Source organism: Pseudophryne corroboree, chromosome 1, assembly GCF_028390025.1.
Source record: "Pseudophryne corroboree isolate aPseCor3 chromosome 1, aPseCor3.hap2, whole genome shotgun sequence".
In the NCBI taxonomy this organism is placed as follows: domain Eukaryota; kingdom Metazoa; phylum Chordata; class Amphibia; order Anura; family Myobatrachidae; genus Pseudophryne; species Pseudophryne corroboree.
The window spans coordinates 908,489,940-908,506,100 of record NC_086444.1 but is presented as its reverse complement, the minus strand read 5'-3'; the positions used below and the strand labels follow the sequence as shown (position 1 = coordinate 908,506,100).

Here is a 16,161-nt window from a genome sequence, read left to right as displayed (position 1 = left end):
GCAATATTTAATACCTTTATGGCAAAAGAATACATCACATATAGCCATTGAGGCTATATGTATGTATTTAACCCATGCCAGATATCTAAAACTCCGGGAGAAAAGCCCGCCGAAATAGGGGGCGGGGCTTATTCTCCTCAGCACACAGCGCCATTTTCCTGCTCAGCTCCGCTGTGAGGAAGGCTCCCAGGACTCTCCCCTGCACTGCACTACAGAAACAGGGTAAAACAGAGAGGGGGGGCATTTTTTGGCGATATTTTGATATATTTAAGCTGCTATAAGGAACAACACTTATATAAGGTTGTTCCCATATATATTATAGCGCTTGGGTGTGTGCTGGCAAACTCTCCCTCTGTCTCCCCAAAGGGCTAGTGGGGTCCTGTCTTCGATAAGAGCATTCCCTGTGTGTCTGCTGTGTGTCGGTACGTGTGTGTCGACATGTATGAGGACGATGTTGGTGTGGAGGCAGAGCAATTGCCGATAATGGTGATGTCACCCCCCAGGGAGTCGACACCGGAATGGATGGCTTTGTTTATGGAATTACGTGATAATGTCAGCACATTACAAAAATCAGTTGACGACATGAGACGGCCGGCAAACCAGTTAGTACCTGCCCAGGCGTCTCAGACACCGTCAGGGGCTGTAAAGCGCCCTTTACCTCAGTCGGTCGACACAGACCCAGACACAGACACTGAATCTAGTGTCGACGGTGATGAAACAAACGTATTTTCAAGTAGGGCCACACGTTATATGATCACGGCAATGAAGGAGGCTTTGCATATCTCTGATACTGCAAGTACCACAAAAAGGGGTATTATGTGGGGGGTGAAAAAACTACCTGTAGTTTTTCCTGAATCAGAGGAATTAAATGATGTATGTGATGAAGCGTGGGTTAACCCAGATAGAAAAGTGCTAATTTCAAAAAAGTTATTAGCATTATACCCTTTCCCGCCAGAGGTTAGGGCGCGCTGGGAAACACCCCCTAGGGTGGATAAGGCGCTCACACGCTTATCAAAACAAGTGGCGTTACCGTCTCCTGATACGGCCGCCCTCAGGGATCCAGCTGATAGGAGACTGGAAACTACCCTAAAAAGTATATACACACATACTGGTGTTATACTGCGACCAGCCATCGCCTCAGCCTGGATGTGCAGTGCTGGGGTCGTCTGGTTGGATTCCCTGACTGAAAATATTGATACCCTGGATAGGGACAGTATTTTATTGACTATAGAGCAATTAAAGGATGCTTTCCTTTATATGCGAGATGCTCAGAGAGATATTTGCACTCTGGCATCGAGAGTAAATGCGATGTCCATATCTGCCAGAAGGAGTTTATGGACGCGACAGTGGTCAGGTGATGCGGATTCCAAACGACATATGGAAGTATTGCCGTATAAAGGGGAGGAATTATTTGGCGTCGGTCTATCGGATCTGGTGGCCACGGCAACTGCCGGAAAATCCACCTTTTTACCTCAGACCCCCTCCCAACAGAAAAAGACACCGTCTTTTCAGCCGCAGTCCTTTCGGTCCTATAAGAACAAGCGGACAAAAGGACAGTCATATCTGCCTCGGGGCAGAGGAAGGGGTAAGAGAGGGCAGCAAGCAGCCCCTGCCCAGGAACAGAAGCCCTCTCAGGGTTCTGCAAAGCCCTCAGCATGACGCTGGGGCCTTACAAGCGGACTCAGGAGCGGTGGGGGGGTCGACTCAAGAATTTCAGCGCACAGTGGGCTTGCTCACAGGTGGACCCCTGGATCCTGCAGGTAGTATCTCAGGGTTACAGGTTGGAATTCGAGAAGTCTCCTCCTCGCAGGTTCCTAAAGTCTGCTTTGCCAACGTCTCCCTCCGACAGGGCGACGGTATTGGAGGCCATTCACAAGCTGTTTTCTCAGCAGGTGATAGTCAAGGTACCCCTCCTACAACAGGGAAAGGGGTATTACTCCACGCTATTTGTGGTACCGAAGCCGGACGGCTCGGTAAGACCTATTCTAAATCTGAAGTCTTTGAACCTGTACATACAAAAATTCAAGTTCAAGATGGAGTCACTCAGAGCAGTGATAGCGAATCTGGAAGAAGGGGACTTTATGGTGTCCCTGGACATAAAGGATGCTTACCTGCATGTCCCAATTTGCCCTTCACATCAAGGGTACCTCAGGTTCGTGGTGCAAAACTGTCATTATCAGTTTCAGACGCTGCCGTTTGGATTGTCCACGGCACCTCGGGTCTTTACCAAGGTAATGGCCGAAATGATGATTCTTCTGCGAAGAAGAGGCGTATTAATTATCCCTTACTTGGACGATCTCCTGATAAGGGCAAGGTCCAGAGAACAGCTGGAGGACGGAGTAGCACTAACCCGACTAGTGCTGCAACAACACGGGTGGATTCTGAATTTTCCAAAATCTCAGTTACCCCGACGACACGTCTGCTGTTCCTGGGAATGATTCTGGACACGGTTCAGAAAAAGGTGTTTCTTCCGGAGGAGAAAGCCAGGGAGTTATCCGAACTTGTCAGGAACCTCCTAAAACCAGGGAAAGTGTCTGTGCATCAATGCACAAGAGTCCTGGGAAAGATGGTGGCTTCTTACGAAGCGATTCCATTCGGCAGATTCCACACACAAACTTTTCAGTGGGATCTGCTGGACAAATGGTCCGGATCACATCTGCAGATGCATCAGCGGATAACCTTATCGCCACGGACAAGGGTGTCTCTTCTGTGGTGGTTGCAGAGTGCTCATCTGTTAGAGGGCCGCAGATTCGGCATACAGGACTGGGTCCTGGTGACCACGGATGCCAGTCTGAGAGGCTGGGGAGCGGTCACACAGGGAAGAAACTTCCAGGGAGTATGGTCAAGCCTGGAGATGTCTCTTCACATAAATATACTGGAGCTAAGAGCGATTTACAATGCTCTAAGTCTGGCAAAACCCCTGCTTCAGGGTCAGCCGGTGTTGATCCAGTCGGACAACATCACGGCAGTCGCCCACGTAAACAGACAGGGCGGCACAAGAAGCAGGACAGCAATGGCAGAAGCTGCAAGGATTCTTCGCTGGGCGGAAGATCATGTGATAGCACTGTCAGCAGTATTCATTCCGGGAGTGGACAACTGGGAAGCAGACTTCCTCAGCAGACACGATCTACACCCGGGAGAGTGGGGACTTCATCCAGAAGTCTTCCACATGATTGTGAACCGTTGGGAAAAACCAATGGTGGATATGATGGCGTCCCGCCTCAACAAAAAACTGGACAGGTATTGCGCCAGGTCAAGAGACCCTCAGGCAATAGCTGTGGGCGCTCTGGTAACACCGTGGGTGTTCCAGTCAGTGTATGTGTTCCCTCCTCTGCCTCTCATACCAAAAGTACTGAGAATTATACGGCAAAAGGGAGTAAGAACGATACTAGTGGCTCCGGATTGGCCAAGAAGAACTTGGTACCCGGAACTTCAAGAGATGCTCACGGAGGATCCGTGGCCTCTACCTCTAAGACGGGACCTGCTTCAGCAGGGACCGTGTCTATTCCAAGACTTACCGCGGCTGCGTTTGACGGCATGGCGGTTGAACGCCGAATTCTAAGGGAAAAAGGCATTCCGGAAGAGGTCATTCCTACACTGGTAAAAGCCAGGAAGGAGGTGACTGCACAACATTATCACCGCATTTGGAGAAAATATATGTTGCGTGGTGTGAGGCCAGGAAGGCCCCCACGGAGGAATTTCAACTGGGTCGATTCCTACATTTCCTGCAAACAGGATTGTCTGTGGGCCTCAAATTGGGGTCCATTAAGGTTCAAATTTCGGCCCTGTCGATTTTCTTCCAGAAAGAATTGGCTTCAGTTCCTGAAGTCCAGACTTTTGTAAAAGGAGTACTACATATACAGCCCCCGGTTGTGCCCCCAGTGGCACCGTGGGATCTTCATGTAGTCTTGGATTTTCTCAAATCCCATTGGTTTGAGCCGCTCAAATCGGTGGAGTTGAAGTATCTTACATGGAAAGTAACCATGCTACTGGCCCTGGCTTCAGCCAGGAGAGTATCAGAATTGGCGGCTTTATCATATAAGAGCCCATATCTGATTTTCCATACGGACAGGGCAGAACTGCGGACGCGTCCTCATTTTCTGCCTAAGGTGGTGTCAGCGTTTCACCTGAACCAGCCTATTGTGGTGCCTGCGGCTACTAACGATTTGGAGGATTCCAAGTTGTTGGACGTGGTCCGGGCATTGAAAATATATATTTCAAGAACGGCGGGAGTCAGAAACTCTGACTCACTGTTTATATTGTATGCACCCAACAAGATGGGTGCTCCTGCTTCTAAGCAGACGATTGCTCGTTGGATTTGTAGCACAATTCAACTTGCACATTCTGTGGCAGGCTTGCCACAACCTAAATCTGTCAAGGCCCATTCCACAAGGAAAGTGGGCTCATCCTGGGCGGCTGCCCGGGGGGTCTCGGCATTACAACTCTGCCGAGCTGCTACTTGGTCAGGGGCAAACACGTTTGCAAAATTCTACAAATTTGATACCCTGGCTGAGGAGGACCTTGAGTTCTCTCATTCGGTGCTGCAGAGTCATCCGCACTCTCCCGCCCGTTTGGGAGCTTTGGTATAATCCCCATGGTCCTGACGGAGTCCCCAGCATCCACTTAGGACGTTAGAGAAAATAAGAATTTACTTACCGATAATTCTATTTCTCGTAGTCCGTAGTGGATGCTGGGCGCCCATCCCAAGTGCGGATTGTCTGCAATACTTGTACATAGTTATTGTTACAAACAAATTCGGGTTGTTATTGTTGTGAGCCGTCTGTTCAGAGGCTCCTACGTTTGTCATACTGTTAACTGGGTTCAGATCACAAGTTATACGGTGTGATTGGTGTGGCTGGTATGAGTCTTACCCGGGATTCAATATCCTTCCTTATTGTGTACGCTCGTCCGGGCACAGTGTCCTAACTGAGGCTTGGAGGAGGGTCATAGGGGGAGGAGCCAGTACACACCACCTAATCCTAAAGCTTTATTTTTGTGCCCTGTCTCCTGCGGAGCCGCTATTCCCCATGGTCCTGACGGAGTCCCCAGCATCCACTACGGACTACGAGAAATAGAATTATCGGTAAGTAAATTCTTATTTTTTTTTTCAAACTCGGCCTGTAATGTGTAATGCAGTGCCGTAACTAGACATTTTAGCGCTGTGTGCAAGAAACCGCATCAGCGCCCCCCCTTATTTACAATAGGGCCAGTGCGCTACAAAATAATACCAATTCATATTATGCTGCACAGTAGTCACCATTATTCAAATTATGCCACACAGTAGCGCCACTACACCAGGTGGAGCCCCTTTTCCACATTACGTCAGGTAGACTCCCCTTTTACACATTATGGCAGACAGAGTACACTTATAAAATAAAAAAATGGCGCCCCTTAAATTGTCATTTAAAATTCTGTCTGAATTCGCATGCACACACATACACTGACACTATACAGGGGTCCATACACACACATACAGTACACTGACACTATACAGGGGGTCCGTACACACACATACAGTACACTGACACTATACAGGGGTCCATACACACACACATACAGTACACTGACACTATACAGGGGGTCCATACACACACATACAGTACACTGACACTATACAGGGGTCCATACGCACACATACAGTACACTGACACTACACAGGGGTCCATACGCACACATACAGTACACTGACACTATACAGGGGTCCATACGCACACATACAGTACACTGACACTACACAGGGGTCCATACGCACACATACAGTACACTGACACTATACAGGGGTCCATACGCACACATACAGTACACTGACACTACACAAGGGTCCATACGCACACATACAGTACACTGACACTATACAGGGGTCCATACGCACACATACAGTACACTGACACTATACAGGGGTCCATACGCACACATACAGTACACTGACACTACACAGGGGTCCATACGCACACATACAGTACACTGACACTACACAGGGGTCCATACGCACACATACAGTACACTGACACTATACAGGGGTCCATACGCACACATACAGTACACTGACACTATACAGGGGTCCATACGCACACATACAGTACACTGACACTACACAGGGGTCCATACGCACACATACAGTACACTGACACTATACAGGGGGTCCATACGCACACATACAGTACACTGACACTACACAGGGGTCCATATGCACATATACAGTACACTGACACTACACAGGGGTCCATACGCACACATACACTGACACGACACGGGGATTTATAAGCGATCGCGGGGGTAGGGCAAGGGGGGTGATACATGTAATGTAATTAGGCAGGATGGTTGTTATACTGAACATATTGATTGACAGCACTGGAGTGAGAGAGAGACTTACCAGCATTAACAGATCAGCAGCACTGGTCCTAATGATCCTCGTCCAGCTCTGCGCTGCCTCCATTGCTGCAATCTTTGACTGGCAAATGTCCCTCCGCTACAGGCCTGTTGCAGGTGCTGGCGCGCGCACGGGGGGGTGGGGGGGAGGGGAGTGGTTGGGGCATCTGTGCGGTTCCAGCTGGAGCGTGGGCCGGTGATGGCGCGCGGACGGCGGCGGCGGCGGACGGACAGTACCCGCTTCTCCAGCCTGCCCTGCTGGCTCTGCAGCTGCGGCTCCAGAGTCTTCCTCCCTCCTCCCCTGCCCCCGGACTGCGTCTCTGCTCCTCTCCTCGCTCCGGCCGAGGCAGCGGACAGTACAGGCGGCTTGTAATGAGTCATTCTGACTCATTACAATGCCGCAGACTTTTGGGTCCCTTGATGGCTTAAATGCGGATGCGGGCAATTGCGCCTCCCGGGCGGCTGCGCTGTGTGCCAGGCACCGCTGGCACACACGTAGTTACGGCCCTGGTGTAATTTATAGTTCTTTGAAAAAATGATTTTATGAAATGGAACCAGCAACATGTAATACACGTTAAACATTACCTTTTTGTTATTTACTTTATCAGGCTTCTGTACTGAGAAAACCTGGTCTTGGGGCAGTCCAACGCAAGAAACCCGGTGCAAAACCTGAGTTAACAGAAGAACAGAAGCAGGAAATCCGTGAAGCATTTGATTTGTTCGATACAGATGGCTCTGGTACCATAGATGTGAAGGAACTAAAGGTGGGCACTGAATCATGTTTGGCCTACACTTTTATCTTTGTTTACACTTCTCTGCTTAAGGAAAAGTATATATGACAAATGGAATCGTTCCTTCCTCTCTATAAATAGTGCACTGGTTTTCCATTCTGTAAGTGCTAATATTTTTAAGAACCCCTCGCCCACTGACATCTGATTGACAGTCCTTGACCGTTTGAGGGAGGTAATGAGGAGTGGTTGCAAAAATGCAGACATGTTGTGACCGTTTTTGGGGCATTCCTCAGCCTACAGCTGTGATCCCATACACAGAAAACATGGCGCCAGCATCTTGGTTCCTGTGTCCATTCTACACGACCAAAGTGTTCTCAGATGGCCGATTTATGAATGGCTCTGTGAACGTCGCTGTATGGAAGGCTCCCAGGCTCTCCCCTGCACTGCACTACAGAAACAGGGTAAAAAACAGAGGGGGGGCATTTTTTGGCGATATTGTATATATTTAAGCAGCTATAAGGAAACAACAGTTATATAAGGTTGTTCCTATATAATTATAGCGCTTTGGTGTGTGCTGGCAAACTCTCCCTCTGTCTCCCCAAAGGGCTAGTGGGGTCCTGTCTTCTATCAGAGCATTCCCTGTGTGTCTGCTGTGTGTCGGTACGTGTGTGTCGACATGTATGAGGACGATGTTGGTGTGGAGGCGGAGCAATTGCCGGTAATGGTGATGTCACCCCCTAGGGAGTCGACACCGGAATGGATGGCTTTGTTTATGGAATTACGTGATAATGTCAGCACGCTGCAAAAGTTGGTTGACGACATGAGACGACCGGCAAACCAGTTAGTACCTGTACAGGCGTCTCAAACACCGTCAGGGGCTGTAAAACGCCCTTTGCTTCAGTCGGTCGACACAGACCCAGACACGGACACCGAATCTAGTGTCGACGGTGAAGAAACGAACGTATTTTCCAGTAGGGCCACACGTTATATGATCACGGCAATGAAGGAGGCTTTGCATATCTCTGATACTGCAAGTACCACAAAAAGGGGTATTATGTGGGGTCTGAAAAAACTACCTGTAGTTTTTCCTGAATCAGAGGAATTGAATGACGTGTGTGATGAAGCGTGGGTTACCCCTGATAAAAAACTGCTAATTTCAAAGAAGTTATTGGCGTTATACCCTTTCCCGCCAGAGGTTAGGGCGCGCTGGGAAACACCACCTAGGGTGGACAAGGCGCTCACACGTTTATCCAAACAAGTGGCGTTACCGTCTCCTGATACGGCCGCCCTCAAGGATCCAGCTGATAGGAGGCTGGAAAATACTCTAAAAAGTATATACACACATACTGGTGTTATACTGCGACCAGCAATCGCCTCAGCCTGGATGTGCAGTGCTGGGGTGGCTTGGTCGGATTCCCTGACTGAAAATATTGATACCCTGGATAGGGACAGTATTTTATTGAAGAAGTTTATGGACACGACAGTGGTCAGGCGATGCGGATTCCAAACGGCATATGGAAGTATTGCCGTATAAAGGGGAGGAATTATTTGGGGTCGGTCTATCGGATTTGGTAGCCACGGCAACAGCCGGGAAGTCCACCTTTTTACCTCAAGTCCCCTCCCAGCAGAAAAAGACGCAGTCTTTTCAGCCGCAGTCCTTTCGTTCCTATAAGAACAAGCGAGCAAAAGGACATTCATATTTGCCCCGAGGCAAAGGAAAGGGTAAGATACTGCAGCAAGCAGCCCCTTCCCAGGAGCAGAAGTCCTCCCCGGCTTCTGCAAAGGCCTCAGCATGACGCTGGGACCTTACAAGCGGACTCAGGGGCGGTGGGGGGTCGCCTCAAGAATTTCAGCGCACAGTGGGCTCACTCGCAGGTGGACCCCTGGATCCTTGCAGGTAGTATCTCAGGGTTACAGGTTGGAATTCGAGAAGTCTCCCCCTCGCCGGTTCCTAAAATCTGCTTTGCCAACGTCTCCCTCAGACAGGGCGACGGTATTGGAAGCCATTCACAAGCTGTATTCTCAGCAGGTGATAATCAAGGTACCCCTTCTACAACAGGGAAAGGGGTATTACTCCACGCTATTTGTGGTACCGAAGCCGGACGGCTCGGTAAGACCTATTCTAAATCTGAAATCTCTGAACCTGTACATACAAAAATTCAAGTTCAAGATGGAGTCACTCAGAGCAGTGATAGCGAATCTGGAAGAAGGGGATTTTATGGTGTCCTTGGACATCAAGGATGCTTACCTTCATGTCCCAATTTGCCCTTCACACCAAGGGTACCTCAGGTTCGTGGTACAAAACTGTCATTATCAGTTTCAGACGCTGCCGTTTGGATTGTCCACGGCACCCAGGGTCTTTACCAAGGTAATGGCCGAAATGATGATCCTTCTTCGAAGAGAAGGCGTATTAATTATCCCTTACTTGGACGATCTCCTGATAAGGGCAAGATCCAGAGAACAGCTGGAGGTCGGAGTAGCACTAACTCAAGTAGTGCTCCAACAGCACGGGTGGATTCTGAATTTTCCAAAATCCCAACTGATCCCGACGACACGTCTGCTGTTCCTAGGGATGATTCTGGACACTGTTCAGAAAAAGGTATTTCTTCCGGAGGAGAAAGCCAGGGAGTTATCCGAACTCGTCAGGAACCTCCTAAAACCAGGGACAGTGTCTGTGCATCAATGCACAAGAGTCCTGGGAAAAATGGTGGCTTCTTACGAAGCGATTCCATTCGGCAGATTCCATGCACGAATTTTTCAGTGGGATCTGCTAGACAAATGGTCCGGATCGCATCTGCAGATGCATCAGCGGATAAAATTGTCGACAAGGACAAGGGTCTCTCTGCTATGGTGGTTGCAGAGTGCTCATCTGTTAGAGGGCCGCAGATTCGGCATACAGAATTGGGTCCTAGTGACCACGGATGCCAGCCTGAGAGGCTGGGGAGCGGTCACACAAGGAAGAAACTTCCAGGGCGTGTGGTCAAGCCTGGAAACGTCTCTTCACATAAATATACTGGAACTAAGAGCAATCTACAATGCTCTAAGCCTGGCAAAACCTCTGCTTCAGGGTCAGCCGGTGTTGATCCAGTCGGACAACATCACGGCAGTCGCCCACGTAAACAGACAGGGCGGCACAAGAAGCAGGAGGGCAATGGCAGAAGCTGCAAGGATTCTTCGCTGGGCGGAAAATCATGTGATAGCACTGTCAGCAGTGTTCATCCCGGGAGGGGACAACTGGGAAGCAGACTTCCTCAGCAGACACGATCTTCACCCGGGAGAGTGTGGGGACTTCATCCAGAAGTCTTCCACATGATTGTAGTCCATTGGGAAAGACCAATGGTGGACATGATGGCGTCCCGCCTCAACAAAAAACTGGACAGGTATTGCGCCAGGTCAAGAGACCCTCAGGCAATAGCTGTGGACGCTCTGGTAACACCATGGGTGTACCAGTCAGTGTATGTGTTCCCTCCTCTGCCTCTCATACCCAAGGTACTGAGAATTATAGCAGGGACCGTGTCTATTCCAAGACTTACCGCGGCTGCGTTTGACGGCATGGCGGTTGAACGCCGGATCCTAAGGGAAAAAGGCATTCCGGAAGAGGTCATCCCTACCCTGGTCAAAGCCAGGAAGGAGGTGACTGCACAACATTATCACCGCATTTGGAGAAAATATGTTGCATGGTGTGAGGCCAGGAAGGCCCCGACAGAGGAATTTTCAACTGGGTCGATTCCTACATTTCCTGCAAACAGGATTATCTATGGGCCTCAAATTAGGGTCCATTAAGGTTCAAATTTCGGCCCTGTCGATTTTCTTCCAGAAAGAATTGGCTTCAGCTCCTGAAGTCCAGACTTTTGTAAAAGGAGTACTACATATACAGCCCCGGTTGTGCCCCCAGTGGCACCGTGGGATCTCAATGTAGTTTTGGATTTTCTCAAATCCCATTGGTTTGAGCCACTCAGATCGGTAGATTTGAAATATCTTACATGGAAAGTAACCATGCTACTGGCCCTGGCTTCAGCCAGGAGAGTGTCGGAATGGGCGGCTTTATCGTATAAAAGCCCATATCTGATTTTCCATTCGGACAGGGCAGAATTGAGGACACGTCCTCATTTTCTGCCTAAGGTGGTATCAGCGTTTCACCTGAACCAGCCTATTGTGGTGCCTGCGGCTACTAGCGATTTGGAGGATTCCAAGTTGCTGGACGTTGTCAGAGCATTGAAAATATATATTTCAAGGACGGCTGGAGTCAGAAAATCTGACTCGCTGTTTATACTGTATGCACCCAACAAGCTGGGTGCTCCTGTTTCTAAGCAGACGATTGCTCGTTGGATTTGTAGCACAATTCAACTGGCACATTCTGTGGCAGGCCTGCCACAGCCTAAATCTGTCAATGCCCACTCCACAAGGAAGGTGGGCTCATCTTGGGCGGCTGCCCGAGGGGTCTCGGCATTACAACTCTGCCGAGCAGCTACGTGGTCAGGGGAGAACACGTTTGTAAAATTCTACAAATTTGATACCCTGGCTAAGGAGGACCTGGAGTTCTCTCATTCGGTGCTGCAGAGTCATCCGCACTCTCCCGCCCGTTTGGGAGCTTTGGTATAATCCCCATGGTCCTGACGGAGTCCCCAGCATCCACTAGGACGTCAGAGAAAATAAGAATTTACTCACCGGTAATTCTATTTCTCGTAGTCCGTAGTGGATGCTGGGCGCCCATCCCAAGTGCGGATTGTCTGCAATACTTGTACATAGTTATTGTTACAAAAAAATCGGGTTGTTTATTGTTGTGAGCCATCTTTTCAGAGGCTCCTACGTTATCATACTGTTAACTGGGTTCAGATCACAAGTTGTACGGTGTGATTGGTGTGGCTGGTATGAGTCTTACCCGGGATTCGAAATCCTTCCTTATTGTGTACGCTCGTCCGGGCACAGTATCCTAACTGAGGCTTGGAGGAGGGTCATAGGGGGAGGAGCCAGTACACACCACCTAGTGGTCAAACTTTTAAATTTTGTGCCCTGTCTCCTGCGGAGCCGCTATTCCCCATGGTCCTGACGGAGTCCCCAGCATCCACTACGGACTACGAGAAATAGAATTACCGGTGAGTAAATTCTTATTTTAACACATCTGCTGTGTACAGGATGCATTAGTGTACATCCGAGTCAGGCCCCAAGATTGCAGAACCAATTAAGAATGTGCTCCATGCGCAATTATGATGATCTCCATCTGCTCCAATGGTTGGGTATATGTCAAACATGTTGACAATGTAATGTGTTGAATTTCTATGTTTGGACAATTTAATATTTGTCCCCATTTAGGTTGCCATGCGTGCCTTGGGTTTTGAGCCAAAGAAGGAAGAGATGAAGAAGATGATATCTGACATTGATAAAGATGGTTCTGGCACCATTGACTTTGAAGATTTCCTGTCTTTAATGACGCATAAAATGGTAAACAGGCACTTGTACCTTCTGCACTCCCCGTGACACCATATAAAATGTTATACTTCATAACATTATTGTTTTTATTCCAAGAGTGAAAAGGATTCTAAAGAAGAAATCATGAAGGCTTTCCGATTATTTGATGATGATGGTACAGGAAAAATATCTTTCAAAAACCTGAAAAGAGTTGCCAAAGAATTGGGTGAAAACCTTACGGATGAAGAACTACAGGTATTATATAACAATGCATTGCAACGTATTATCTCTTGTCATAAAGTTTTTTTCTGCTGCGGGGTACACTGGGCTCCACAAGGAAAGACATAGGGGTGTAGAGTAGGATCTTGATCCGAGGCACCAACAGGCTGAAAAGCTTTGACTGTTCCCAGAATGCATAGCGCCGCCTCCTCTATAACCCCGCCTCCCTGCACACGAGCTCAGTTTTGTAGTTGGTGCCGCAGATAGCAGGCACATAACAGAGGGGCTGTGCTAGGCAGCCCTGAGAAGAGCTTTTTAGAAGAAAAGTGAAGACTTCAAGGGCAGCAGCATTATATGTCTTCTGACATTCACTGCTGCAGCTCCATCTCTCCCCAGCGGCGCTGTACACTCCCGAGCCCTGGTTGCCGGGTAACTACAGCAGGAGGCTCCGGTCTTCTTCCATGGTCGGGCACACACGACGGGGGCTCTCCGGGATCGCGTGGCTGCGCTTCGGGAGGTGGTGAGTGGGTCCCGCTTGCGGGACCCGTACTTTATCGCGATCCGGCGCGGTCAGTGGGAGGCGGGCCGCGCGCTGGAGGTGGACACTGTGGCAGTACAGGCGATCCCACTAGATCACCAGGGCATGGGTGCCGGTCAGGTTTTCTCTTAAAACCATTTTAAAAGTAGCCCACAGTAACCGGTTGTTTTGCTAGCAGGGGGATAAGGCTTAGACCGGGAGCCCCAGCCCCAGGGCGCCATTTCCCGCAAATGTTCCTGCCCTGGAGCTGCATATCTGTCTCTTCCTCACTCCCTGTCAGTGTCTTGGCGCCATTTCTCTCAGCTACACTGTTCCTGGGACTGCTTGGGCAAATCCTCCTGTGTAAAGCCGCCTGGTTGTCAGCGCTTTGACTTTACATGACACTTAAGTATTCTACCTGCCTATTAGACAGTGTTAGTTAAGAAAGAGTGCATTTAGTCAGGGTTTTCTAGTACAATTACCCTGTGATATACATCCAGTTCTTACTGTGCAGTGTTATATCTATTGACTACATAGCTATATAAACTGGTCCAGTGCAGTATTATTGTTCGTAATAACCTCCTGCATTGTACAACTGTGACTATATGTGTGTGCATTAGCTTGCTGAGGAGTTTCCATTCGTGTCTCTCACTCAATTTGCTATCCCCTATATTCTATAACCTGAGGGGACTTGGTGCGTCAGGTTTTATAATAATATTGGATATTCACAAGATATACTCTGATACGTATTTTTCTCTGTGATTTTAGTCACCATATCTCTCCTATATCTCTGCTTGTGCTGACTACACTGCGCAGGTGTTTGGGTAAGAGGTATTGTGTTGCTGCCAATTGTACTGTGTTACCTGATACTGCCAGTTATATCATGTCTGCTTCTGAAGGTAACGGTTCTGAGGCTGAACACACTGCCGGTGTTGCTGAAGCCACAGATCCAAATGAGGAGAATATAGCAGCTGTGGGCTCTGGTTCTGGGGGCCCAGTGGGACTGTGGCAACGGAGGTCCATAATGACCCACGGTGGGCTGCTTTTTCCGCGCTTCTATATACGCTAGTTAATAAACTAACACCCCCTATGGGACCCCCTATGCTGGTGCAACCGTATGTGGTCCCTGCAGCTAATCCGCCGTGGGCAGACGATTTATCTGCTCAATTGAAGAAGTTGAACCGGTCCCTGACTACTAAAAAGTCTGACCCTCGCTCGTCTAAGTCCAAGGGGTCCTCTAAGGGAGCTCTTATCTCCTCACAATCCACTGCTCTCACTGACACCTCGTCTGATGAAGATGGCGCTTACACTGACCCCACAGATTCGTGACTCTGATACTGCTGATGGGGAGGGTAGTTCACATGTGGATGTTCCTGATCTTTTGGAGGCTATTAAATTAATTTTACAGATTACGGATGATCCCGAGCCATCCGTCCCTCCTAAGATACCTGATGGGTGCAAGCGTCAGAAGGTGGTTAAACAAGTTTTACCTCACTCTGACCACCTAGTGGATATACGTCAGGAACCCTGGGGAAACCCGGGTAAGAAGTTTGCGCCTCAAAAGAAGATGCTAGCTCGCTATCCCCTCGCGCCAGAGCTGTCTAAAAATTGGGAAACGCCTCCTCCAGTAGACTCACATGTGGCTAAAATGGTAGTTTCCTCAGCTCTACCTGTCACTACCATCACCGTCTCTAAAAGAGCCTACGGATAAACGTGTGGAGGATTGTCTGAAAGCGATTTACACCCTCATGGGTACTGCACAAAGGCCCACTATTGCAGCAACATGGGCTGCAGAGGCTATTGAAGCATGGGCCTTGGAGTTAGAAGCTGAAATCTCTTCTGACCATGCTAGACAATGCTTGTCATATATTGTCACAGCTTCTCGCTATATGAAAGAGGCGGCTTCTGATGCCGGTATCCTAGCAGCCAAGGCCTCTACTACATCAGTCCTGGCTTGCCAGATTTTGTGGCTGAGATCCTGGTCTGTGGATCTGGACTTTAGAAAAACCCTGGAGGTACTCCCTTTCAAGGGAGATATTCTGTTTGGGGAGGACTTAAATAAGATTGTGGCTGATTTGGCTACTGCCAAAACTACCTGTCTGCCAAGTACCGCTCCTTCTGTGTCGAAGGCTAAAGGTACTTCCTTTCGCCCCTTTCGTCCTTCAGGTAAAGCAAAAGGTCAGGCGTACAACAAGCAGGCCCACACTTCCAAACCTGGTAAGCCAAAACCCAAAAGAGCCTGGGCGGCCCGTCAGCCATCTTCCAAGACTGATAAGCCTACCGCATGACGGGGCGGGCCTCCCCCTGGGGGATCCCAGGGTGGGGGGGCGGCTTCTAGGGTATACCCAGGAATGGTTGAAGACCACTTCCGATGCCTGGGTACGGGAAGTCGTCACTCGAGGTTACGCCATAGCCTTCAAAAACCGACCCCCTCATCGATTTTGCCGGACAGACAAAGGCAAACACTCTACATTCGGTGGTACAGACCCTCCTGGATACAGGAGTCGTAGTACAGGTGCCTCTTGCGCAGAGGGGCCGGGGGTACTTTTCTCCGCTGTTTCTAGTCCCGAAACCGAATGGGTCCTCCGGCCCATTCTCAACATCAAGGCATTCAACAGGTTTGTGAAGGTTTCCAAGTTCCGTATGGAAACCCTTCGCTCTATAGTTCTGGCCTTGGAACCTGGGGTCTACATGGTCTCCCTGGACATACAGAATGCTTAACTGCATATTCCTATAGCAGCGTCACATCAGCAATACCTGAGGTTTGCGATTGGCAACCTCCATTACCAGTTTCGGGCGTTACCTTTTGGTTTAACTACGGCTCCGCGAGTCTTCACCAAAGTTATGGCGGTGATGACGGTGGTACTCCGCCGTCAAGAGGTCAGGATACTGCCGTATCTGGACGACTTGTTAATC

The 16,161-nt window shown here is 49.2% G+C and overlaps 1 protein-coding gene across 1 annotated transcript in view; it reads left to right on the top strand.

Moving 5' to 3' along the window:
• The window catches only part of LOC134917408 (uncharacterized), a 57,823-nt gene that overhangs the window by 21,170 nt on the left and 20,492 nt on the right, over positions 1-16,161 (top strand). Inside the window, exons 2-4 of the mRNA XM_063920290.1 lie at positions 6,978-7,133; positions 12,414-12,542; positions 12,627-12,764. Coding sequence (XP_063776360.1) covers positions 6,978-7,133; positions 12,414-12,542; positions 12,627-12,764 — 423 coding nt within the window. The remainder of the gene's footprint in view (positions 1-6,977; positions 7,134-12,413; positions 12,543-12,626; positions 12,765-16,161) is intronic.